The 25,421-nt window shown below is 35.9% G+C and overlaps 3 protein-coding genes across 14 annotated transcripts in view; 1 reads left to right on the top strand and 2 right to left on the bottom strand.

Moving 5' to 3' along the window:
* The window catches only part of LOC106174988 (gamma-aminobutyric acid type B receptor subunit 1), a 37,251-nt gene extending 34,984 nt beyond the window's left edge, over positions 1-2,267 (top strand). The window contains exons 17-18 of the mRNA XM_013556783.2: positions 448-585; positions 785-2,267. Coding sequence (XP_013412237.2) covers positions 448-585; positions 785-1,246 — 600 coding nt within the window. The 3' untranslated portion in view covers positions 1,247-2,267. The remainder of the gene's footprint in view (positions 1-447; positions 586-784) is intronic.
* LOC106171118 (uncharacterized) lies at positions 2,184-5,996 on the bottom strand. The gene is made up of 2 exons (XM_013551274.2): positions 4,672-5,996; positions 2,184-3,977 (listed from the first exon to the last, which is right to left on the bottom strand). The coding sequence occupies exons 1-2, from the start codon at positions 4,798-4,800 to the stop codon at positions 2,997-2,999; spliced, it is 1,110 nt and encodes a 369-aa protein (XP_013406728.2). The 5' UTR covers positions 4,801-5,996; the 3' UTR covers positions 2,184-2,996.
* Positions 5,997-21,716: 15,720 nt separating this feature from the next.
* The window catches only part of LOC106174987 (uncharacterized), a 57,784-nt gene continuing 54,079 nt past the window's right edge, over positions 21,717-25,421 (bottom strand). For all 12 annotated transcript variants that reach the window (XM_087007346.1, XM_087007354.1, XM_087007348.1 and 9 more), the window contains 3 exons: positions 25,009-25,210; positions 24,775-24,862; positions 21,717-24,416 (listed from right to left, as the gene is read on the bottom strand). In XM_087007346.1, the coding sequence (XP_086863472.1) occupies positions 24,201-24,416; positions 24,775-24,862; positions 25,009-25,210 (506 nt within the window). In that variant the 3' untranslated portion in view covers positions 21,717-24,200. The remainder of the gene's footprint in view (positions 24,417-24,774; positions 24,863-25,008; positions 25,211-25,421) is intronic.

The raw sequence follows: 25,421 nt of genomic DNA, 5'->3' as shown, positions 1-25,421 counted from the left end.
AGTGGACATTGTTAGATATCTGATTGTTTTAATTTGTGGTGTAACTGTATATGGCATATGCAATGAAATTATCTACATGTACATGTGAAGTTCTTTACTGGTGGAAGTAACTTTAACAATTATCTGTTTTATATTAACTTTAACTGCCAGTTTATTGGACTGTTTCACTTGACAATTCATATATATTTGTTAAGTTTTACCACCAGAAAGTCAAATTAATTTTGCATTTTTTAAAGATTTCTTAACCTCATTCTCCATTTCAGTTTGACAATGATCTTTATGAATTTTTTACTTAAAATTTGTATTTCTTTTAATTCTCAAGGGCCCATGTGGAGAATGTTGCAAAAAAGTACAAAATTTTCTATGATGTGAATACTTTCTAAACATTCCGTTCAAAAGTCAGTCCAGCTTCTGTCACTTCTGTCAATTTTTCAAAACATTTTGCAGATTATAGAAATAATAAGGAACCCCCGAGATGGAGCTGAGAATGTCTCCTTGACAGATGCTACTGTGGTTCAAGAAGATGAGGGCAGATACAACCAGCTAGTCACAGATAACGAGGATCTTAAGAAAGCAATATCAGAGGTAGTCTAGAATATGGAACACATGTCAGATAAATTTGTCCTAAGAAGTGTGAAAAAAAATCAGCAAATGAATTTTTTTTTTCAAAAGAGTAATTTCTATTATGACACAAATTTAAAGCAGGGATTGATTAAAACGAGCATTACTATTCAGAAAGTTGCATCATATAATTGGCTTATAAAGTATTTGCTATATTTTGCAGAAGGAAGATCATATTCGTCAGCTACATAAACATCTGCAGGATAAAGCCAGCCAGTACCACCAGAGGTCACCACCTTTTGCTGCAGACGACACACCCCAAAATCTTCTCAGGCGAAAAACTTCTAGAAACTTTACTGCAAAAATGGGAAGCATGACTTCAGACAGCAGCCCCACCCATTACCAAAGCAATGGAGATAGTGTCTTTGACAGTTACAGTACTTTCACGACCTGTACAACGGCACCCACAACAGTAGCCATGACACATGACAATATCAAAACTGGCGGTGCCGCCAAGACCAACCTGAGGCAATCCCTGAAGGTAGAGGATGCCCTGACTATAGGGAATGATGGAAATAGTGACTCGGCCATTGTGGCTGATCTGCATGTGACCCCAAAAATAGACAGGAAAGATCAGAAAGTGAACAGCCTGCAGGAAAATGCCATAATGGAGATTAGTCTATGATACTGCAGATCTCTGTTTTTGTTTTTTCATTTCTTTAATTGATATTTACGTGGTACAAAACTTCTCTTTTATTGACTGTGCAATGCTCTGATTTCATTTATATTTTGGGTTTATGAAAGTTAACAATAAATAGCATGAAGTCGTAAATAGAAGACTATAAATAGAACATTGATATTTAGTGAACAGCACATATTAGTTGTGCTGTGCCTCTATACAAGTGGCAGATAGCACTTTCACTTGTCTTTATTATTTATACTGAGGGGATAATGGGTCATATTGGCCCAGGTTTACATTGGATTTCTAAGGAAGTTAGTTCCCTAGTTACTGGTAGTTAAAAATGAGTAGAATGGGAATATGACAAATCAAAATTTTAAATCTCCTTTGGACAGTACCCATACCATGGAATTGTCTGATGATGAGCTAATTCTTCCATGGTGATGGAAACACCCTCAGTGAAATGGTGACTTTTTAGAAGAGTTGGCACAACTCCAGGGTCATGCCAGCATGTGCATTTTATTTAGCATCCCCTGTTAGAAATATATCTGTATTTTATTTACCCATTTATAAGTGATGGATGAGTCTTTGAATTTGGGTTAAATATATGCAAAAAAAAAGACCACAGGAATGCAGCATTTTGTAACAACTGCGAGATTAGATGAGAAGAGATCATTTTCAGGGGCATTTAGCACCCTTGCAGTGTAAACATTATAATTATGAATTTCAGAGTGTAACTTTGGTTAATAATGCATAGTTTAGTATAATATACAGTATTATTTTATTATTTTTGTTCATTTTATATATACATTTTTTGTTATAGCTTTCACTCATTTTAATTAGATTAAAATATTTTTTTGTTTGTACAATTCTAAAAATACATCTTGTTGACTTATGTTTTTACTCTCCATTGGCTGTGATGTTAAATGTCCAAAGAACAAGGTCAGAAATCAAATTTTGTTATTTATCATGGCAATTCAATTCATAGTTGTTTCTTTTCTCAAATAAACACTGGTTGTCAACATAATATCTTTAATTTTTCATATTTTACTTAACTAAATGATTTTACTGTCACCAGTACAAAATATGATAATAATGATAAAGTAAAATAAAATAAAAAGGAAAGGTTACTAATAGGCCTTTTCAGTTAAAATTAGTAACTTTTATTTTCAGTACCTGAAGAAGGGCACCTACCAGTTAAATATCAACTCTTCAAACTAAATAGCTGAGGTGAAAAATGCCAGATAACATTATACTTAACTTAGATCACCATTTGCATTAAATATTTTATGACGCAAGTCTTGGTGAGAGAACTGTAACATGTCAAAATTCTTATGCAAATTTGGACGACATACTATCAAAACTTATGAGATGAAGTGAGGGAGTTTAAAATTATGGGAGTCATATCTGGTCGTATCATGTTAGGCATAATGATAAATGTTGTCCCTGAGGGGGAGCAAGAGCCACTTAAACAGGAGACAGTTCACCTCATCACTTCTGGTTTGACGCCATGCTATCAAATCCATATTTTACTTTTTTTGCTTTTTAATTACTTTTTGGTGTATCACACCACTTTCAGTTCTGCAAACCAGATAACTTTATTGTATTTAATGTGCATGAAGAGTACATCTTCCTCCTTGCCAATGATTTCCATATATTATCAATAATCCCCACTCACAGATTCATTGATCTAATGCAGTTTACTCTGATATTCAGAGAGGTTCCAATACAGGCTCTGAACCTCAGGGCGATCTGATCACACTCGCTTTCTCAACACAAATACACCGTGAATACCAGTATGAAACCTATAAATTTCCTCAAAGTTTGCCGTGAGTTGCTCGATACGAGCTTCACCGTAGATACGATGTGCATTATACTCCAGCGTCCCTTTTCTCTTTCCAAATGAAGCAGGAACACCAAGAAAAAATAACCCACCAGGCTTAAGCATGCACCATATTTGCGCTGCAGCTTCAAAATCACCATATGGATTAATAGGGTCGCCATAGCGACCAAGTCCTGAGTGTTCTAAGGAAGAAAATGATGCAGCAAAATCAAACTGGGGTGGCTGATTTTTTATACTTTCGTCTGCCAAGTCTGGCATCAGTTTAAACGATATCTGAGGATGCTCAAATATGACAGAATTATAATCTACTGTTGTCACATGCTTGACACCCATGTTTATGAGCATTACTTCTATCCAAGGACGAATACTCCCAATCACTATCCCAGACTTGCCCGTCAGTTCAGATTTGTATTTGCTGAGACCATTCTTAAACTTTGCACTCTCTTTTCCGTAACTTCCAATCATTTTTAGCTCTTTATCGTCTTTGATTAATTTGTTCATGTCCTCTATCTTGAACACGGAGCCCTTAGAAGCCGTTGTGCCATCCATGTAAAAAGATCCCAGTGCCATGTCTCCATTTTGTGTGAACGCATCCAAAAGCTCTGTAGGTGGCTCTCGTAGAGGTGGTTTATACACTTTTCCAGGAGGGTATTTAAGTCTCAGAAATATGTTACGACAATTAAAATTCTTCTTGACAAAAGACATTCCTTTGCTTTTGTGGATGGAAAAATCACAGACTTCCCCACAAGGAGGAGACAGGGGGTTGTCAATAGATGGTGCCAAATGCAGATGATCCCTTGAGACCTCTGTCTGATGCTGGTTATTTTTACTGGCTGGTTCTGGTAAATGGTTTGGTTCACCATTTGTCTTCAGCATTTCAAACTTCTTTGGCAGCTGAAAGAACATGAGTATTACAACTATTTTGAACACTTAGAATACTATGATATGTTTAGTAATTGAACAATTTTGAAAAAGTACAAAATCACTGCTTTTTTTCAAATTACTGGATTTCTAAACAAACATATATCTGAGCTCATTTCAAAACGTCACCATGTCACTTAAGTGACAACTATCCCATCTTCAGTTCACTAGAAGAAAACTTTCAAATAAGCCAGAAATGTTGTGACCATCACTTAAAATATAAAATATTTAAGCTCAAGGATAAAAAATGTGAACATAATTCCATTTTAAAATTTATCTAATCTGTGCATCGTTAAAGGTAACAAAAGATCCACTTGATCCAAATACAGTTTATAATCAAATTCATAATTCATAAGAAACTTTGTAAGCCTCTACAACCCAAATTTGCATACAAATCACACAGCCAACTGTTGTAACAATACACAGATCTGACTTCTTCTAACTTCCTGCAAAGTAACACCTGAATGAAAGACCTTCCAATATATCCATCACCAAAAACACCTTATCACCAGTCAAATAAACAGCCAAAATGTGGTGTGGTATTATCTCGAAAGAACTCAACATCATCTTCAGTCAAACTTACCCATAAAATCATCAAACATTGCACAAGAATCAAAAGTGATCTGAAAAGGAAAGGATGATTCTCATTCCACCAGCCAGAACTTACCATTATCAAGAGCGCCATCAGCACCAGTGCACCAGCCAAGCCATACAGCAGATTTCTGTGAACCATACTTCTATCCTCAACTTTTCCGAAAGTAATGGTCAGTCTACAGAAAATATGACTTAAAAGCATTTCTAACAATGTATATATATTATGTAGATTCCTTTGTCACTTAGGGCTCTTTCCCAATGAAACTTGTGTTCTACGTAGATCAACCCAACTCAGCAGGGAATTTCACTGCTTCAATGCAATCAGATTAAAATATTAACATGCCTCTTCCTGGTATTGAGTAGAATATAGAAAAGCTGGTGATTTTACGAGTACGTTGGACACAAGCAGATGTGTGTTAATCTGATTGAATTCAGTGAGAGTCCCCAGGAGTTACTAAGAATTACTTAGAACAATAGTTTCATTGGGAATGTAACCCTATATGTCCATACTGATATAAATCAATGTCGGCTTGAGGGGCGTTTGGCCAAGGTGGACAACTTTACACTGATACTATCATGTGCTGCCCTCTGGCCATCAGACCCATCATATTAACCTGCACTGACACTGTCTTGTACTGAATACCACACTGCTGATATAAAATCTGAGTCAATTTTTTCTTTATGTGAGAGACAATATACTGTAGTAGTAGATACATTCTGTGGAGTTGTTAAATGTGGGTATAGTTCCTAAAATATGTTAATAAATTCACTATCTATGATTTTTTTTTCAATATGGCATATAGCTCACATGGAGGTTGCTCGAAGGCTGCCAACTGGCAGATGACAAACAACTCAACCCCTACCTTGCCATAAAGTAGAATATTCTTAGCTTAATCAGTTAATTTTTTCTTCTTTCGTAAAGATTGAGTTATAGATAAACAATTCTATTTGTCTTTATTCATTGATTATGATTTGATTTTAAAACTATCCAACTGTAGATTTGTAACATAAAATGAAGTATTACACAAAAATCTATAAGTTTCAAAGTTTGTAATTTGTAGTGTTTTATTTCCATATCTCAAAACTGACACTTCTATAAAAAATATAACTTTTAAGTAACATTTTGTTCCATTGTTGCACTCTGATTAGTTTTTCTGATTTCTGGCAATGAACTGAGCCACTTGATTCACTTAATTTTAACAATTTAAAAACAAATATATAACAATGAATGTTGCAACTACATGTATCAGCACCGTTTCTTTGTTGACTTTTTTAGGCAATATTTAACAAACAACTTAAAACCCACCATCACCGCTGACAAAAAATTTATGTACATGAAATGCTAATTGTTTTTAAGACAAAAACATTAAATATATACAACAACAAAAACATCAGCAATGTGTGTGTATATATATATATATATATATATATATATATATATATATATATATATATATATATATATATCAACAAACATGTAAGCAAAATATACTTAAGCACAATTATAATCATACTTCTGATTATATTTTCATGTTAAATTTAGTGATTTTTGGTGAATTTTGGTAATTACAGGGCAGGGTCAGAAATGACCTGCCGTGGCACACAGAGTCAGAGATGACCTACCACACACATCTCCAGCATCATTTTGATAATTACAGGGCAGGGTCAGAAATGACCTGCCATGACAAATATTTAGCATTTAACTTGAAATACAGGTCCGTAACACTGGCTGGGCACAAGTTGAAGGGACATGTTGTCGCCCTTACAGTTATCTTAAATGTATCTCTTTGATCATAGGAATGTCTTTGATATTTGTGTATATAATCCCCTGCATCCTCACAGAGGGACAGAGGGACAGGGAGAGAGATAGAATAAAGTCAGTGGCAACAGAAAATCTTGTTGTTGGTTATTGCTGATCCCTCATTCTTCCACTGATACTGAAGTTCAACTCTGATACTGGTGGAGTAACCATAAGGGCAACAAAAATGAGACGGGCATCCCCCAGAACTTCCAACCAGCAGCAAGCAGCAACAGAACAGCAGGCTTCGAGTCAGCATACCCCTGAATTAGATGGGCAACAACCACAACGTACCCTCAGAGCAACATGAGCCTGGTCCTCAGCAACAACAGGAGCTGCAGCCTCTGGACCAGATTGAGAGACAACAACAAGCCCAGCAGACCAACTCTCTGATAAGATCCCCAGGGCAGCAACAGGAGCAGTCCCAAGCAATGATAGAGATGCCACCACCACCACCACCACCGCCACCTATGCCCCCCAGTGCAGCTCAACAAAATCAAGGGAGTCCAGTGGCAGCTCAGAAAAATCAAGGGATTCCAGTGGTAATCACGATGCCACAACATCTATCTCCCTTCCCTTTTAGGGGAGAGGATGGGGACTGTGCATCAGATTGGGTTTATCAATTTGATCAATATTGTGATATTATGCAATACAATGACAATATGAGACTTTCGCATTTTAGTTATTTATTACAAGGAAATGCCAAAACATGGTACCTAAGTTTGCAGAACAAAACTAGTTATCAAAGAGTAAAAATGTCATTTTTAGAAAGATATGGACCTAGTCCAAGCAAAATCAGATCCATGACTGCATCTATATTTTCCAGTAGACAGGACGAAGAAAAGGTAAGAGACTTCATTTCTAAAATGATGAAAATGGGACATCAGGTAAAATTGCCTGAGCAACACATTTTGGCAGCCATCATTAATGGCCTTAAACCTACAATAAGGGCAGCTGTAACCATGCAGAACCCTCAAAATTTGAGACAATTAGAAGAAGCAGCTATTTTGGCTGAAACTGCTACCACTAATGTGTCTCCAGATCTTACCGTGGCACCCCTGTCTACAGACCTGAAAGAGCATGACAACAATCATTTAATACTTAACAAATTTGTCACAATGCAAGAAAACATGATGGGCCAAATAACACAATTGATAAATAGAGTTTTGGAAGGGCCCAGTGTACAGGTAGTCTCAACAGAGAGAAGTAACAGAAAAGTATCATTCCAGCCAGCAGATCGATCTAGAGATAGCAGCAAGGAGAGGATGCGTGAAAGGAGTGCAGAAAGAAGGGGTGAATGGAGGAAGGAGAGAAGAGAGGAAAAGGAGAGGAAGTGTTCACGTTGTGGTAAGTGGACTTTTCATACGGAATTAAATTGTTTTGCCCGTAACATGAAATGCTACAACTGTGAGCGTATTGGTCATTTGGCTGTGGTTTGCAGAACCATAAAACAATAGGGGTGTCTGCGTAATAAGGAAAAATTGAAAAATTTACAGGAGAGTTGTTTTCTAGGGAATGTCATGGGAGGGGACCCTATAGAACACAATTTGATTAAAATCCATTTTAATACCCTGACAGTTAAGGCCATGATTGACACAGGTGCATCAATATCTTGCATTTCGGATAACATCATGAGAGAACTAAAACATGAAAAGCAATCAACAGTTAAGTTTTTAAAATCAGACCTGTTAACAATCTCAGGAGTAGGCGGAGAATCCCATAAAATTATTGGTTGTGCTTTAATTGACTTTGTCATAGGCAAAAACTCCTTCACTCATAAATTTTACATTTTGCAAAACCTTCCAAGAAATGTTATTTTGGGCATTGATTTCCTAAAGACAAATGGAGCTACCTTTGACATGAAAAATAGCATCCTGTCATTTAATGATAAGAAGTTCTGTCACACAAATAAACCAAATTATGTAGGCCTGGTGCGTACCAATCACAAAATAACTGTTGGTCCCAGAACTGAAAGCTTAATACCTGTAAAAATATCTGGAGCAAATAAGACCAATGCTAAAAGTCTACTGTTAGATCCTGTCGATAACCACTATTTGGTGGCTAGGTGTGTTATAGATAAGAATCGGAGCATGTGCAGAATATACAATCCCACTGACAAATCAATAACCATTCCAAATGACACTGTCTTGGCCAAAGCATACCCTGTAGAGACAAACTGTATTCTACCCATGGGTGAGGAGGGTCCAGCTAACATTAGCTCATGCTTAAAACGGGAACACTTTATTGGGACAACAGAGGCAGAGTCCATAGATAACTCACATTTCCTGAAGTTAGCTAAAGAAACGGGCTTATCTTTAGATGAAACTGACCTGACAGAAGAACAGAAAGGTGAACTATTAATATTAATAGGGAAATACAGGGATATATTTGCATCAGATTTATCAGAAATGGGAGAGGCAAAAGTGAAAGGACATGTGATAGAGACAGGTAACGCCCCGCCCCAAAGACAAAGACATTATAGACAGACAACTGACCAAAAGACTGAGATAGAAAGACAAACAGATGAGATGCTTAGAAATGATATCATTGAGGAGTCAAATAGTGAGTGGGCAAGCCCAGTGGTTTTGGTTCGCAAAAAAGACGGATCTATGCGTTTTGCTATAGACTATAGACGTTTAAATAAAGTGACCACGCCCATCCACTTTCCCTTGCCTCGACTGACTGACGTACTCGACATACTTGCTGACTCTAATGCCAGGGTGTACAGTTCTTTAGATTTATTCTCGGGCTTTTGGCAACTTCCCTTAGAAGAGACTACCAGACATAAAACAGCTTTTGTGACCCACCATGGTCATTTTCAGTTTAAAAGACTTGCGTTTGGCCTTCGTAACGCGTCGGCGCACTACCAAAACACAATGGCCCGTGTGCTAAAAGATTTAAATTGGAAAATGGTGTTGTGTTACATTGATGACATTTTGATCTTTTCAAAAAATTTTGAGGAACATCTCCAACATTTGGAATTAGTTTTCAAACGGTTACAAGAAACCAATCTCAAAGTGAAAACAAAAAAATGCAAATTTGCTACTAAACGAATAGCCTTTTTAGGTCATTTCATCTCAAAAGATGGCATTTCAGTAGATATGTCAAAAGTAGAGGCAGTCAAAAAAGTTTTGAGACCGAAAACTCGCACACAAGTGAAAAGCTTTTTGGGTATGTGTAATTACTATCGTCGTTTTGTCAAAAATTATGCTAAAATTGCAGCCCCCTTGAATGCATTAACACGAAAGGATAAACCATTTAGTTGGACAGACACGTGCCAACAGTCATTTGACAAGCTAAAAAACACCTTAGCGACAGCCCCTATCTTGGCATTCCCCGACATGAACAGAGAATTCAAACTAACGACTGATGCCTCAGACTTTGCGATAGGTTATATGCTTAGTCAAGTTGACAAAGATGGAAGGGAACATGCTATCTCTTATGGTTCTAGAACACTGCGTCCTGCAGAAAGAAATTACAATGTTACAGAAAAAGAATGTTTGGCTTTAATTGAGGGAATTAAGGAATACCGAGTTTACCTTCAACCCAATCATTTCTCAATCTTTACTGACCATAAACCTCTGGAGTGGTTGCAATCAAAACAAAGTGGAAACCAGAAATTGAATAGGTGGGCACTTGAAATTCAAGACTTACAGTTTTCAATTTATTACAAGAAAGGTAGCACGAACCCCGTAGACTGTTTATCAAGACAAACTGATGAAGCAGACGATGACATAGCTCTAACACAACCTAAAGTCAACATGATAGATGATGCTAAGGGCACGTATACCCTGACACCCCCATCAAAAATTGACAAGAAACTTCATACCATCAAATTCAATTACTGCAGACCAAATCCTCCAGTAGTAGTTGCAAGTGTCAATAAAACACCACTAACAAAATGGCCAGATAAGGTAGAACTAACTGACTTGGCTCAAAATCAAAGCGCTTCCCCTGACCTAGCTCCAATCATCAGACTCCTCCAAAGTCCTACTAGTGTACAATCAGAAAAGAAGAACCTGAAACAATTTTTCCTGATTAGGAACGGTATCCTGTATAGGCAACACATAAATAGAAGAAAACAAAAGGCAGGTGATGAAAACTTGATAGAGCAGTTAGCAGTGCCAAAACAATACAGGGCTAAGGTATTGAAAGCGTACCATGATGCCAGAGCAGGCGCTTGCCATCCAGGTTTTAGGAGATGCCTAGAAAAAATCAGGTTAAAATATTACTGGCCAAAAATGTCAAGGGACATTAAACGTTATGTCAAGTCCTGCAGTGTTTGTCAGAAGGTCAAAAGAGGTTATCACAATACAAAGTCGTTACTACAGCCCCTTCCCATAAAAGATGTTTTCAGCACATGGCATTTGGATATACTAGGTCCAATCACACCAACAAAGTCCGGACACAAGTATATCTTGCTAGCTGTCGAATCTTTTTCACGTTGGCCAGAGGCATTTGCCCTTAAATCACAAGAGGCTACTGAAATAGCAAATGTCTTATACAAACATATTTTTACAAGATTTGGTGCGCCTTCTGAAATTATTACAGACAGAGGCCAAAATTTTAGATCAAAGTTAGTACAAGCCATTTGTGACATTTTTGATGTAGAAAGACACTACACAGCATCGTATCATCCCCAAACAAATGCCACGTGTGAACGGTTCAACAGTTTTATATGGCAATCACTGCGTGCCCTATGTCGAGAAGATCAGTCAGATTGGGCAGATCATTTAGAATCAGTGTTAATGGCCTATAGAAGTTCTCCCACAGAAGGGACGGGTTATAGTCCATTTTTCATTCTTTTTGGAAAGGAAATGACCACACCTTTAGATGTTGAATTACTACCCAAGAGGGACCTACCCCATAATGTGGCAAAATATGTATCAGACAGATTAGATTCTCTAAACAAGGGTAGACAGGTGGCAGCAAAAATAAAACTGGAATCTCAGTGGCAAAATGCCAAATATCATAACCGAAATGCTACAAATCCAAAATATGCCGAAATGGACAAAGTTTTATTAAGAAATGAAAGAACCCCAAAAGGTTTGACATCCAAACTCGTTCCAAAATTTATAGGGCCTTTCTATATAGTGAGAGTGCTTGGCAATGCCACATACCAATTGAGAGAGTGTATCACCAACAAACTTGTGAAGGCCCCTGTTAATGCCAATAGACTTAAACCATACAAAGACCCCATTATCAGAACAAAGTTTGATGACATCACTCCACAAAATGTTCCAGTTAATGGTCCGATCAATGATACTGAAAATATCCAACCAGAAGCACAATTTGATGCTAATGTACCTGACACTCCTGTCCCATGTGAAGTTGAGATAGATAACCCACAGGAAAAAGAGGTAGAGAAAATATTATGTTATGAATGGTACAAAGGAGAAAAGCTATATAGAATAAAGTGGAAAGGTATAAAAACATCGACTTGGGTTAGGGCTGATAAAGTGCCAGATTTGCTAATTCAGGAATTCCACGCTAATAAGACGAAGAAAGGAAAGAAGAAAAAGCGTAAACTGGTGACTCGTCAATAGATTGTGATCAGATGTAATGCAACTCCTCAGTATAGAATTGGCAGTCTTTCTAAAATGTCTAGCGCTTAGTCCTTATGCCTTTTTATTGTACAGTCCTGTTCTCCTACTCCTTTCTGATCTTTGGTTTTGTACCTAATGCGCAATCTTCTTGTAGCCGGTTCTATAAGTAAGATAGGTAAAGGCCACTTCTTAAAATCTCATTTTTCTCCTCAGGACCCCAATACGATTGCATAAGTCTATGGCTTGTCATCTGGATGGCTGTGGCAATTCTGCCCCTTACCAGTGCTGAAAATCGGATAAACTACGGTGTTTTCTTTAGAAATGAAGGGACGATGGCAGTGGTAAACGACTATTGGCTACACACGATGTTTGTGTACTTGCCAGAAGTTCCGATGGAGCCTAACTTAGAGTATAATTGCGATGGGCGTTTAAATAAGAAAACATGTAAATTAATCGAAAGAGCAGTAGATGAAGGTAGAAAGTTGTATAGTCAAACAAGAAGTGAATTGAGAGCACTTCGGCATAGAGTAAGTGAAATATTTACCAATGATGATGTTGAGGAAAATAGACAAAAAAGATCAGCACTTCCATTTGTAGGTAAGGTGGCGAATAGTCTCTTTGGAGTGGCAACGGAAGACCAACTTAATAAGGTGATTGATCACATCAATGCATTGCAATCAAGGCAGCAAAAAGCCCTGACATCCTTTTCCAAATTTAGTTCTCAATATGGGTCAATTGTAAGTGGGCAAAATGAACGCATGATGAACATGGTTAAACAGATAGAAGACAATCACCAGTTAAACATAATGTTAGGAGGTGATTTAAAGTATATTGAGAATGAAATAGATTTTACACTTGGGTTATTTACAAAGTTAATGCATGTAAGTACCATAACTAACAAGCTCACCTTTGAAATCGAAAATACAATGATAGGTATGAATGATGTCTCCCATGGAAAGCTTTCACCAATTCTATTTCCCCCTCATATGCTAAGCAGCACTTTAAAGAAAATTAAGGCTTCTCTTCAAAAACAATTTCCAGGACTACTTATCAACCAAAATTTGCAGTATTACTACCGTTATGGCAAAATTGCCACACATAACTTAAATCAGTCAATAGCAATCACCATCAAAATTCCCATAGCATCCCACGATTTATTTACAGTGTTTCATGTTAAAGCAGTACCAGTTCCCCTCAATGCGACAAGTAAACATGCCACCCTCCTCCACAATGTTCCTGAATACTTTGCCAGTTTTGGGAACCACCACATTAGCCTGAACTATGATTTTCTGAAATCTTGCACTGGACAAAACCCCATGTTTTGTGCACTGGAAAATACTAAGGTATCCAAGAAACCTCATTGCTTAAAGGCCCTTCTACTAAATGATAAAACCAGCATCAAAGACCTCTGCGATTTCCAACTCCTACCCAATAGCATCTCCTCCACCTTAACGCCAGTTGGGAAAGATCAAGTTCTGGTTAACAGAATTCAAAATTTGACAATGCGGTGTTCATCCAATGTAACCAAAGTTGGTTGTGATTTTTGTGTTTTGAAGGTGCCATGTTCCTGCTCTATAGAAGGGGACTCCACATATATTCCTCCCCGTCGAATTTGTGAACATAATGAAACTACTGAAATTCTTCATCCCATAAATTTAGCACTTTTACAGCAACTTTTTGATGAAGGTAACTTTTCTGATATTTTTGGTCATTCCGTCTTTCAAACACCCCCCAGAGTAACAATCCCCACGTTACGCCTATACAATCATAACTTTTCACAATTTTTAACCAAGGATTCCTCCATTAAACTCAATCTGCGAAAAGTAATGTCAGCAGCAAAAAAGGGAGAGACTATATTTCAGTCGCTGACTGAGCCCCTCTTGTCTGGTGACTTAACATTACCCACAGGAGGACTGTCTCTGGATGATATAATTGGGTATGTAGCTTTGGGTGTTGCAATCCTAGCAATTGCTCTGTCAGCCACACTTACTTATAAAATCAAAGTTTTAAGCACTGCAATGTTAACTATGGCCCATGCCAAGGCAAACACTGCTCCCAATTTTATCTACCAATATAGCTCACCATCTCCGTCACCCAAAATTGAATTCGACATCTATAAAATTTTAACGCATGAAATTGCTCCTGCAGTTTACTTTTCAGCAATACTTCTTCTTTTTATCATTCTGGGAGTAATTATTTTGTGTAAAGGTAGGCACCAGCAAAATGGCCTAGCACTAGAAATAAACAATGCTGAAAAGAGCATGTTGATACACCTATGTCATCTTAAACAGTGTCCATTTGATATCAAAGCAATGGGAAATCAAATTATTGCTAACCTGATAGTAATAAAGGGATTAAGACCAAATTTAGTGCTTGAATGGGGAGATGTAACAATAAAAGTGACTCAAGGACAGGTGAACCACTTCATTCCATTGCCTACCAGTGTCCCCTTGTCCTGGTGGCAATATTTTTCTATCATGTCAATAATTGATCAGCCATTTGATGCGCATCTTGTAGTGTTGCATCATGAACGTTTAATGTACCTCCTGTGAATACCAATTTGACCTTATTACGCTATAAAGGGTAAAACAATTTAATGAACAGTCCACTTCTACGGAGTGTGAGTGTGATTATGTGTGATCCACAGTGATTTGTGTTGTATACTTGAGCGTGTACTGACAGTATACATGAATTATATTAATGAGCTATCATAATATAAGAAAATAATTTTTAATTTGATATTAATGAGACGATCAGTATTGATTATCGAAATTATGTAACCACATTGAAAAAGTTATGATAATTAATTGATGTAGCAATGACCAATATTTAGCAAAAATCTTTGATTTGATGGTGGAGGGTATTGATAATATAATGGATTATGATAACATTTATGATGTGAAATATAACTATACATGTACATGTAACTCTAAGATGTATATTTGAGTGTACTGACAGTATACATGAATTATATTAATGTTCCATCATGATATAATAAAATAATGACTTTCAATATGATATTAATGAGAAAATCAGAATTGATTCTGGAAATTATGTAACCACATAGAAAAAGTTATAATAATTAATTGACAAATATGAAACAAAACAATTGTTGATTTGATGGTGGAGGGTATTGATAATGTAATGGATAATGATAACTTTAGGTTGTCAAGCAATGCTACACATGTATCTCTTAAATGTGTAAACACAGGATTATATATTATATACTGTATCTGTCTGTGTAATGTTAAGGCAATCAAATTTGATTGTTACAGTGAATTAAGAGATGTACCATATTTACTGGTAGTTAAAAGAATATCTTTTTATGCTCAATAGCATTAATTATTTGTAGACATAGACTATTATAGGGAGACTTCAGCATTATTATCATTATTACTATGAAAAGGCATGCTAATGTTAAACTTTGTTGCTTATGGCTATAATAATTGCCAGCATAATAGCTTGCACTCATGTTTATCTTACGATTATGGTAGTCCTATTATAAGACAATATTTCTGTTTGTCATTACATTGTGAACAAAATTTGAGGCACAAATTTTATTGGGCCAGGAAGATGTTTCATGTTAAATTTAGTGATTTTTGGTGAATTTTGGTAATTACAGGGCAGGGTCAGAAATGACCTGCCGTGGCACACAGAGTCAGAGATGACCTACCACACACATCTCCAGCATCATTTTGATAATTACAGGGCAGGGTCAGAAATGACCTGCCATGACAAATATTTAGCATTTAACTTGAAATACAGGTCCGTAACACTGGCTGGGCACAAGTTGAAGGGACATGTTGTCGCCCTTACAGTTATCTTAAATGTATCTCTTTGATCATAGGAATGTCTTTGATATTTGTGTATATAATCCCCTGCATCCTCACAGAGGGACAGAGGGACAGGGAGAGAGATAGAATAAAGTCAGTGGCAACAGAAAATCTTGTTGTTGGTTATTGCTGATCCCTCATTCTTCCACTGATACTGAAGTTCAACTCTGATACTATTATCACAGAATAATATATTGCTCTTTTAATAAGATAACAAACAAGGCAGCAAAGCTGTCAAATGTACAGACAAAAAACAGGAAATAACTATGCACAAAATAGGCTACTGTCAATTCTGATGCAAAAGTACATTATGTTAAACTGCAAATTCAACATCAAATTTTAAATATACTCAACAGGTAATACCAATGTAAGTAAAATGTGTAACAAGTTCACACTTTGAAAATGTATAACTTCCAGAAAAAGAAGCCAATTAGACTGCTTTTCCAACTCAGGCTGCATTTTAGACTGTCCTGTATTTCTTTTTTGAAAGTTTGGCAATCATAAGTAACATGGTTTTCCCATAATGGTCATCATGGCAGCAGCACCCAAAATTGTGTTTTCTTCTATTCTGATGCCATATTACATAATGGTTAACAGCATAAGGACCGTCAATTTTTAATAATAAAATATACATATCATGGATTTTCAGAAAATGTGACTAGCATGGGTCTTCAAGCCCATGGAACTTCAAAGTCACACCTTGAAAATGCCAATATGTGAAAAATTAAATTTTCACAAAAAAAAAAAACTGTTTAACTGGCATTAAGAATTACCAAACAGACTGCATTGCCTACTGAAGCTGTATTTTAGTCCCATGTTTCTTTCCTGTAAGTTTGAGAACAGTAAGTGACATGGTTTTTCTTAAATGGTCATCATGGGAGCAGTGCCCAAAATAGGTTTTTTTCAAATTTTGATGCAATATTACATAATGTTTAACAGCATAATGACCATCAATTTTCATAATAAAATATAAGTATTATGGATATTCAGAAAATGTGACTAGCAAAGGTCTTCAGGCCCATGGAACTTCAATGTCACAACTTGAAAATGCCAAAATTTAAACAAGACAGCACTGTTCTGAAATGTTTTTTTTCTCCATTTTTAACAATTTTTTAAACATAAAACAAAATTAACAGTTTACTGCAATTTTTATATGATCAACTAAGAAAATTGATGAGATGGGAAAAATATCAATAGAACAGTGTTAAATGTCCAATTTCTTCCATTCTGAGATTCTGAACATAGTGAATGATTGAATCTGACAAACTGCAATGATATGAGTTTATTTAAATTTTTAAAACTTTATTACACAATACACGATAACAAGTTTACCATCATTTTTCCATAATCAACTAACAATGTTGTAAAGATGCAGGAAATGTCAAACAAACACTTTTACGTATCTTATTAGTTCAATAATGAGACTGTTAATATGCCTAAGAGTTGAATTTGAGAAAATGTGAAAAAACAGCATAACTTCTAAAATAATGCCCCGATTATGCTGATTTTCGAACTCAACCTGCGTTTTAGTAAGATTGACCACTCCTGTGAGTTTTAATGACAATTGGCCCATCTGTTTTTCTTCTATTGTGTTTACAGTGTTGCATATATGCTGATAATTGAAAAAACAGCATAACTACTAAAATAGTGGCCCAATCATGCCGATTTTCGAACTTGACCTGCGTTTTAGTAAGATTGATTACTCCTGTGAGTTTCATGACAACAGGCCTAATGGTTTTCCTTAAAATGTGTTTACAGGGTTGCATATATGCTGAAAAGTGAAAAAAACAGCATAACTTCTACAATAATGGCCCGATCATGCTGATTTTCAAACTTGACCTGCGTTTTATGAATATTCATCAGCTCTGTAAATATAAAGCCAAAAAGTAAAACTGCCCTCCACTTATCGTGTTTACAAGGAAAGTGCATGGCGCCGGCATCGGCATCGGCGACGACAGACGCAGGTGATGGCAATATGTACAGACACATCTGTATCTGTACATAAAAATTATCTTACATATAAGCCTTAAATGACGATGATGTCACAGTAGATGTCACATAAGACTAGAAAAAGTGCAAGGACCAACATGAGATGGGACTAATCTTATAGCAAAGATTACCTATGCACTAGGTATGTTGTCTTAGAAAGCAACAGGCACAACAGTGAATGCGCACTGTTGTGCAACAGACTTATTCCACAGAACTTTAGAGAAAACAGCCAGAATACAATGTCCACAGATATTTGTCAGCTTTTCTTCAATCCCATTCCATGCTTGCTAGTCTGAAATTATTTACGACTCCTGTATCCTACAAATCTTACTAAATCTCTCTAGAATTTATACTAAGTCCAACACTTTGGTATAGCAAGGATGATTTCCATTGCCATCATTGGATCTTCAGGATACACACCAACAACAGTAATATTAAAATTCATTTACAATAAAAATGCTGTTAGCTCAAGCCAGGGTTCTAACCATTCACACACTTTTTTCCTACCACATCGCTATGTAAACACCTGTGATAAAGTAATTCAAAGGTGTGGTTTTTATAGCATAGTATATTTAGGCCTATTTAGGTCCAGGTCAAAAACACTTTTAAAACTGCCCAATAAAAATAATTATGTATTGATTAAATTCCAATTATTTGTTCATTTTCATTGTATCCAGCTATTCTTAATACTTTTGTCAACATTTAAGCAAATCAGATAAAACAATTTTCCAAAGAAAACTTTTATGTTAAAATAAATAAATAAATAAATCCTACAGCTTTTTCATGAAGCAATATGAACTTTCCTGCTATTCACCATACCTGTATTTAACTTTACATCCAGTTCTATCCCTCTTTACCTCAGTCTTTAGCTATATGTTGAAAATCCAAGGTAATATAATATTAATTATCTTCTCTATGAACTAAAATTAGTCTTCAAAGGGTTGCCCTGATATGAGCAAAATCCATAAATATTCCATTGCATTAGAAAGTTGCTACTTCCACTTTAAGTAAGCGTAAAGGTCAAATGCTCTTCAGTTGAACCTTCACAATGTATCCGTTTCTGGAAGTAACACAGTGGTAGTGCAACCTTTGATAACATCCTTTAAGTCAAAATGCATGTAACACACAGAAAAGTTCATCAGTTGTTACATCTACTATGTGTTTCTAATATCTGGCAGAGCTGGCAACTAGAAAGTACTGCCTACATATGATGTTCGTAATCATCCTTCAACCATGCTTCCCATGTCAGCAGTTAGTTACTGAATTAGAAAGTGAAAAACATCCATCAGGAGTGAGCCGCACACACTGGGTCTGTGTGCAGCGGCACTAAAATTAGTTCGCACAGACAATGAGATGGTTCAGCATCATGAGAGAACCCTCTGTTCCAGGGTGGTGACACACGTGGTCTTCCATCATGCAATCAGTGTGTTAACATTGCTGCAGCATCCCTGTGGTTCCTCCCTTCCATGGGTCCCATCAATCAGTAGGGGAAATGGGATAAAACTTTTACTTAAAAACTGTATTTGAAAATGTCCCAAAGTCATATTTCCTGTCAGCACATCCTGCAAAGCTACTTTTTTTCCAAAAACAACTAAAATCACTAAAATAAAAGAACCTAGTGTGGATATTTCCTTTTGGAATGTTCATGTAAATATGGGAGTCACAAGTGATAGGGTAGTCATTTAGAAGGAAATCATTTATTTAAAATAGGGCAGCAAAGCTGTCAAATGTACAGACAAAAAACAGAAAATAAAGATGCAAAATAGGTCATTTTGTCAATTTTGATGCAATAATAAATAATGCTTATAATAGCACTGTCAGTCAACACTGAATTTTAATCATGCACAACAGGTAACATGGTCAATAACAGGAGTCGACCCAGAGATATTTTCTGACAGTATTCCAAAGTATCTATGTTGATCCATCTCCCATTTTTATGGTCTTCCAACAGAAAAAAATAGATAACAGTCAATATAAACTTAATAACCTGACCGTCTTCCGGAAGACCCAGAAGATGGTCTCAACCCACCCCTTCAATAAGATTCAGTTACAGTTTCAGGACCATGAGAGTTCAAATTCACATGATGAAAGTCTCAATATTTGAACAAGGCAGCAAAGCTGTCAAACGTACAGACAAAAAACAGGAAATAACTATGCACAAAATAGGCTACTGTCAATTCTGATGCAAAAGTACATTATGTTAAACTGCAAATTCAACATCAAATTTAATTATGCTCAACAGGTAATACCAATGTAAGTAAAATGTGTAACAAGTTCACACTTTGAAAATGTATAACTTCCAGAAAAAGAAGCCAATTAGACTGCTTTTCCAACTCAGGCTGCATTTTAGTCCTGTCTTTCTTTTTTGAAAGTTTGACAGTCATAAAAAGAGGCAAGAACAGACATGACAAAGAAAAGGATGCAATGGGCCTCATTGAGGGTGCAAAGCAAAGTATAGTGTTACCATACTGCCAAGGTCTGTCAGAAAAACTAAGCCGGGTTTATAAAAAATATAACATCAAACTCCACCATAAGCCAGGTTGGACGCTGAGACAAGCACTAGTGAAGCCCAAGGATCCTCTAACCCAAGGAGAGCAATGTGGTGTATATATTCAGTCAAATGTGGAACCTGCCATGGAGAATACATTGGCGAGACAGGAAGACCATTAGCCACAAGAATGAAAGAACACAAAGACTCAGTGGCCAAAAACAACTGGAAATCAGCCCTTGGAGAACATACCTGCAAACATCCAGGTCACCACATAGACTTTGACAGCCTGAAAGTGATAGACAGGGAAAACTGGACATTCCAAAGAAAAATAGCAGAAGCTGTACACATCAGGACCAAACAACCAGACCTGAACAGACAGGGGGGGTATGATTTACCAGCTATCTACCTCACGGTGCTCCAGAGGGATGCAGAGGAGCCCCGGGGGGAGCAAGGAACAGTTACAACACAAGGCCAGTGATTAGGGGCAATTGACCTGGATTTTCATTCCAGGTGAAATGACCCAAGTCATTTACTCCCTGATGATGGTGACTGACAGTCACAGAAATATTGGAGGTAATACCCACATATTTTACAAGCTCTTGATAAAAAGAAAAACAGTAATTTGAATAATACACAATAACAAGTTTACCATCATTTTTACATAATCAACTTACAATGTTATAAAGATGCAGGAAATGTCAAACAAACACTTTTACATATCTTATTAGTTCAATAATGAGACTGTTAACATGCCTAAGAATTGAATCTGAGGAAATGTGAAAAACAGCATAACTTCTAAAATAATGGCCCGATTATGCTGATTTTCCAACTCATCCTACGTTTTAGTAAGATTGACCACTCCTGTGAGTATAATGACAATTTGCCCATCTGTTTTTCTTATATTGTGTTATCAGTGCTGCATATATGCTGAAAAAAGTGAAAAAACAGCATAACTTCCCTTAAAATGGCCCGATCATGCTGATCTTCGAACTTGACCTGCGTATTAAAAATATTCATCAATTCTGTAAGTTTCAAGCCAAAAGGTAAAACGGTTTTTCACTTATTGTGTTATCGGTGTTGCATATATGCTGAAAAAAGTGAAAAAACAGCAGAACTTCCATAAAATTGACCCGATAGCTCTGATTTTCGAACTTGACCTGCATATTATGAATATTCATCAGTTTTATAAGTTTCAAGCCAAAAAGTAAAAAGGTTTTTCACTTATCGTGTTATCGGTGTTATAATAATGCTAAAAAAAGTGAAAAAACAGCATAACTTCCCTAAAAATTATGAATATTCATCAGTTCTGTAAATTGGAATACAAAATGTAAAACGGTATTCCACTTATCGTGTTATCGCTGAGTGCACGGCGATGGCTACGATGGCGACAGATGCAGGTGACGGCTATATGTACAGACACATCTGTGTCTGTACATAAAAATTAATTATTAATGCTCTATGTAAGCCATGATAAGAAGCATGCTTTATTCTTTACCATCAATTTCTCACCAATTTTGAAGCACAAAATCTTGAGTTATTTTCTGTTAAGCTTTCTTTGACATGTAGTTTTTACACCACGTAATCCCTCCATCCATATGTTGGAGAATTCTTCTCACTTGGGACTGCAAATTTTACACGTTTAATTCTGCATGTGCCTGTTTGGGATTTGTGTCTGTATAAAACAAGATGCATTCCAATGCGCAAGCAGCAGACATGAAAATAAATCAAGCTTTATCTTCTGGGTTGGTCCATGTCATTTAACACTCTGTTCATATGCACGTTTATAAAAATAAATCATTCTGTTTAAGTACTATAAAAATCCTGTATGACCTGGTTCCTCAATTAAGAGTTATATGACTGTATTAATTACACCCTCTTTAACTATGATTCACTCAACAACTCCTTATTAAACTGATGTTCAGAGAGATAATAGCTGTTGATTTTGCAAAGATTATGTAAAAGAGGGCATTACAAAAATCACATGGTCCATTTTCATGTATCTAAATTAAAAAAATTAATGAAAAAGATCCAATTGTAAGTAACCATCAAGAAATATTTGATGTGTAGACATATATATATATATACATATACATGTTGTATTTACCAACTAACAGATGACAAACGACTTGACCTCTATCTTTCCATAAAGTATCTTTCCATAAAGTAGAACATCTTTAGCATAATAAGTTAATATTTCTTCTTTCATAAAGATTTAGTTTTAGATAAACAATCCCGTTTGTCTTTTTCCATTGTTTATGATTTGATTTTAAAACTATCCGCCAGTAGATTTGTAACATAAAAAGAAGTACGTAGTACACAAAAATCTATAAGTTTCAAAGGTTGTAATTTGTCGTGTTTTATTTCCATATCTCAAAACTGACACTTCTATAAAAAATATAACTTTTAAGTAACATTTTGTTCCATTGTTGCACTCTGAATAGTTTTTCTGATTTCTGGCAATGAACTGAGCCACCTGATTCACTTAATTTTAACAATTTAAAAACAAATATATAACAATGAATGTTGCAACTATCAGCACCGTTTCTTTGTTGACTTTTTAGGCAATATTTAACAAACAACTTTTCAGTAAAACCCACCATCACCGCTGACAAAAAATTTATGTACACGAAATGTTAATTATTTTTAAGGCAAAAACATTAAATGTATACAACAACAAAAACATCAGCAATGTGTATATATATATATATATATATGTATATATCAACAAACATGTAAGCAAAATATACTTAAGCACAATTCTGAATATGAAACAATCATATTTCTGATTATATTATCACAGAATAATATATTGCTCTTTTAATAAGATAACAAAAAATTAATTATTAATGCTCTATGTAAGCCATGATAAGAAGCATGCTTTATTCTTTACCATCAATTTCTCACCAATTTTGAAGCACAAAATCTTGAGTTATTTTCTGTTAAGCTTTCTTTGACATGTAGTTTTCACACCATGTAATCCCTCCATCCATATGTTGGAGATTTCTTCTCACTTGGGACTGCAAATTTTACACGTTTAATTCTGCATGTGCCTGTTTGGGATTTGTGTCTGCATAAAACAAGATGCATTCCAATGCGCAAGCAGCAGACATATGAAAATAAATCAAGCTTTATCTTCTGGATTGGTCCATGTCATTTAACACTCTGTTCATATGCACGCTCATAAAAATAAATCACTCTGTTTAAGTACTATAAAAGCCTGTATGATCTGGTTCCTCCATTAAGAGTTATATGACTGTATTAATTACACCCTCTTTAACTATGATTCACTCAACAACTTCTTTTTAAACTGATGTCCAGAAAGATAATAGTTGTTGATTTTGCAAAGATAATGTAAAAGAGGGCATTACAAAAATCACATGGTCCATTTTCATGTATCTAAATTAAAAAAAATTAATGAAAAAGATCCAATTGTAAGTAACCATCATGAAATATTTGATGTGTAGACATATATATATATATACATATACATGTTCATTAAACAAGTCGACATTTAAGAAATATTATAATCATAGGCATTATGTAAGCATACTACATAAGTACACATATATGTTACAAGTCAGTGCACATGATGTACTGATGAATCCAAATATTAATACCTAATTAAAATTTTTAATAACTTCAAACACTAAATCTTAATAACAGTGTCAACCACAACCTCAATTCATATTCTAACATGTTAGTTGACATGAAGGTACATTATATCCTCAACAAAGTTATAAGGTATAAAATCAAAAATGCAATCAAATTTGAAATCATTTTGGGTTTGAAGGACTAGATTTTGGCTCCAAGGGAAGGCGATCCAATATATATATATATTGGCAATACTTTTTTTAATAACAATGATTGTTTCTTGATTGACAATTGACAAAATGCCTGGGTAATTTACAAAAGATGAAATTATCCAGTGGTTGACTGAGAAATAATTTAATAAAACTGGTGATCTGCCGATTTCTCTTGTGGGTGAAAGCTGACATGTTTCTCTGGGCTACTTCCCAGCTGGATGACCTCATAGGACGACAAGTCACTCTCGCTCCTTATGCTGTTCTTTGGCGAGAAAGGTTTGTTGAACATGTACACGGGGCGTTTCGGGGAGGAAGTAATGGGGCAGATCTCCATGAAGGGTTCATTGGTCCACATTTTCTGGAAATACAGGTAAATATGACGAATAATGAATTTGTTTACGAAGCACTAACATGGACACAGAACTAAATGGTAAAAATTTTCAATAACGCTTTTTTTAAATTGAAAAAATATATTCAAAAGAAACAAAATATAATCCAATCAAAAATCAAGGACAAAATATTTTCTCCCATATTTGGAAAGAGGGCACTGGTATAGAAAGTTATTAGTGTGTGGATGATATTAAGTCAAAATTCCACTTGTTTTTATCAGCAATGGGAGATTAAATCAGCCATGGCATTTACCATATACTCAGTACAAGCTGACCAAGTGCTTCCAGAGTTAACAGGATATCAACTCCAAATACATGCCGACTCACCTCACCCTCTTCTTTGGTCCATTTGAGGACAGATTCATCATCACCATAGCAACCAGCACAGCTGACAATGACAGGCTCACCACTACATCTGAAATTACAAGAGGGATTGGAGTGAAAAAGAAACTTAAACAAATTTTGATTTAAAGCAATTTTATCATATGCATCATCTTAAGCTAAAATATTCTTAGACCCTGCAAGGATTCTAGATGTTAGTATCAACCAAGGTTTATGTACCTTGTCCACAGAACTGCCCTGATTGGTTTATCTGCGACCTTGACCCTGGCCTGCAGAGAAAGGTCAAACAGGTATGGGACCTCATTGGTGCTGATGGTGGAGTAAGCAGATGCGACGCTGATAGAGCTGAGACGCCTGGAGAACCCTGAGACGCTGCTACGCCTTACGACACCATCCGTGTCCTCGCCTTCCTTCAGTGAGCCTAGCGAGGGAAAATAATTGACAGGTTATTATTTATTCCGCTGGCTTTTGTTTTAATCACAGTTAAAAACTATACTTATTTTCAAATTGGTGTCTACCCCAATCTAAATATACTAATTGTAGTTCTTATTTTAAAGATAAAAGTGACAGTAGTGTCATCATTCCATGACAGTTGTTAGAAATTTTCATACACTGCACTTACAGTCGATCTT

This window comes from Lingula anatina, chromosome 3 (genome assembly GCF_051362555.1).
Source record: "Lingula anatina isolate TDL-2025a chromosome 3, LinAna3.0, whole genome shotgun sequence".
Taxonomy (NCBI): domain Eukaryota; kingdom Metazoa; phylum Brachiopoda; class Lingulata; order Lingulida; family Lingulidae; genus Lingula; species Lingula anatina.
This window is presented reverse-complemented; position numbering and strand designations above follow the sequence as displayed.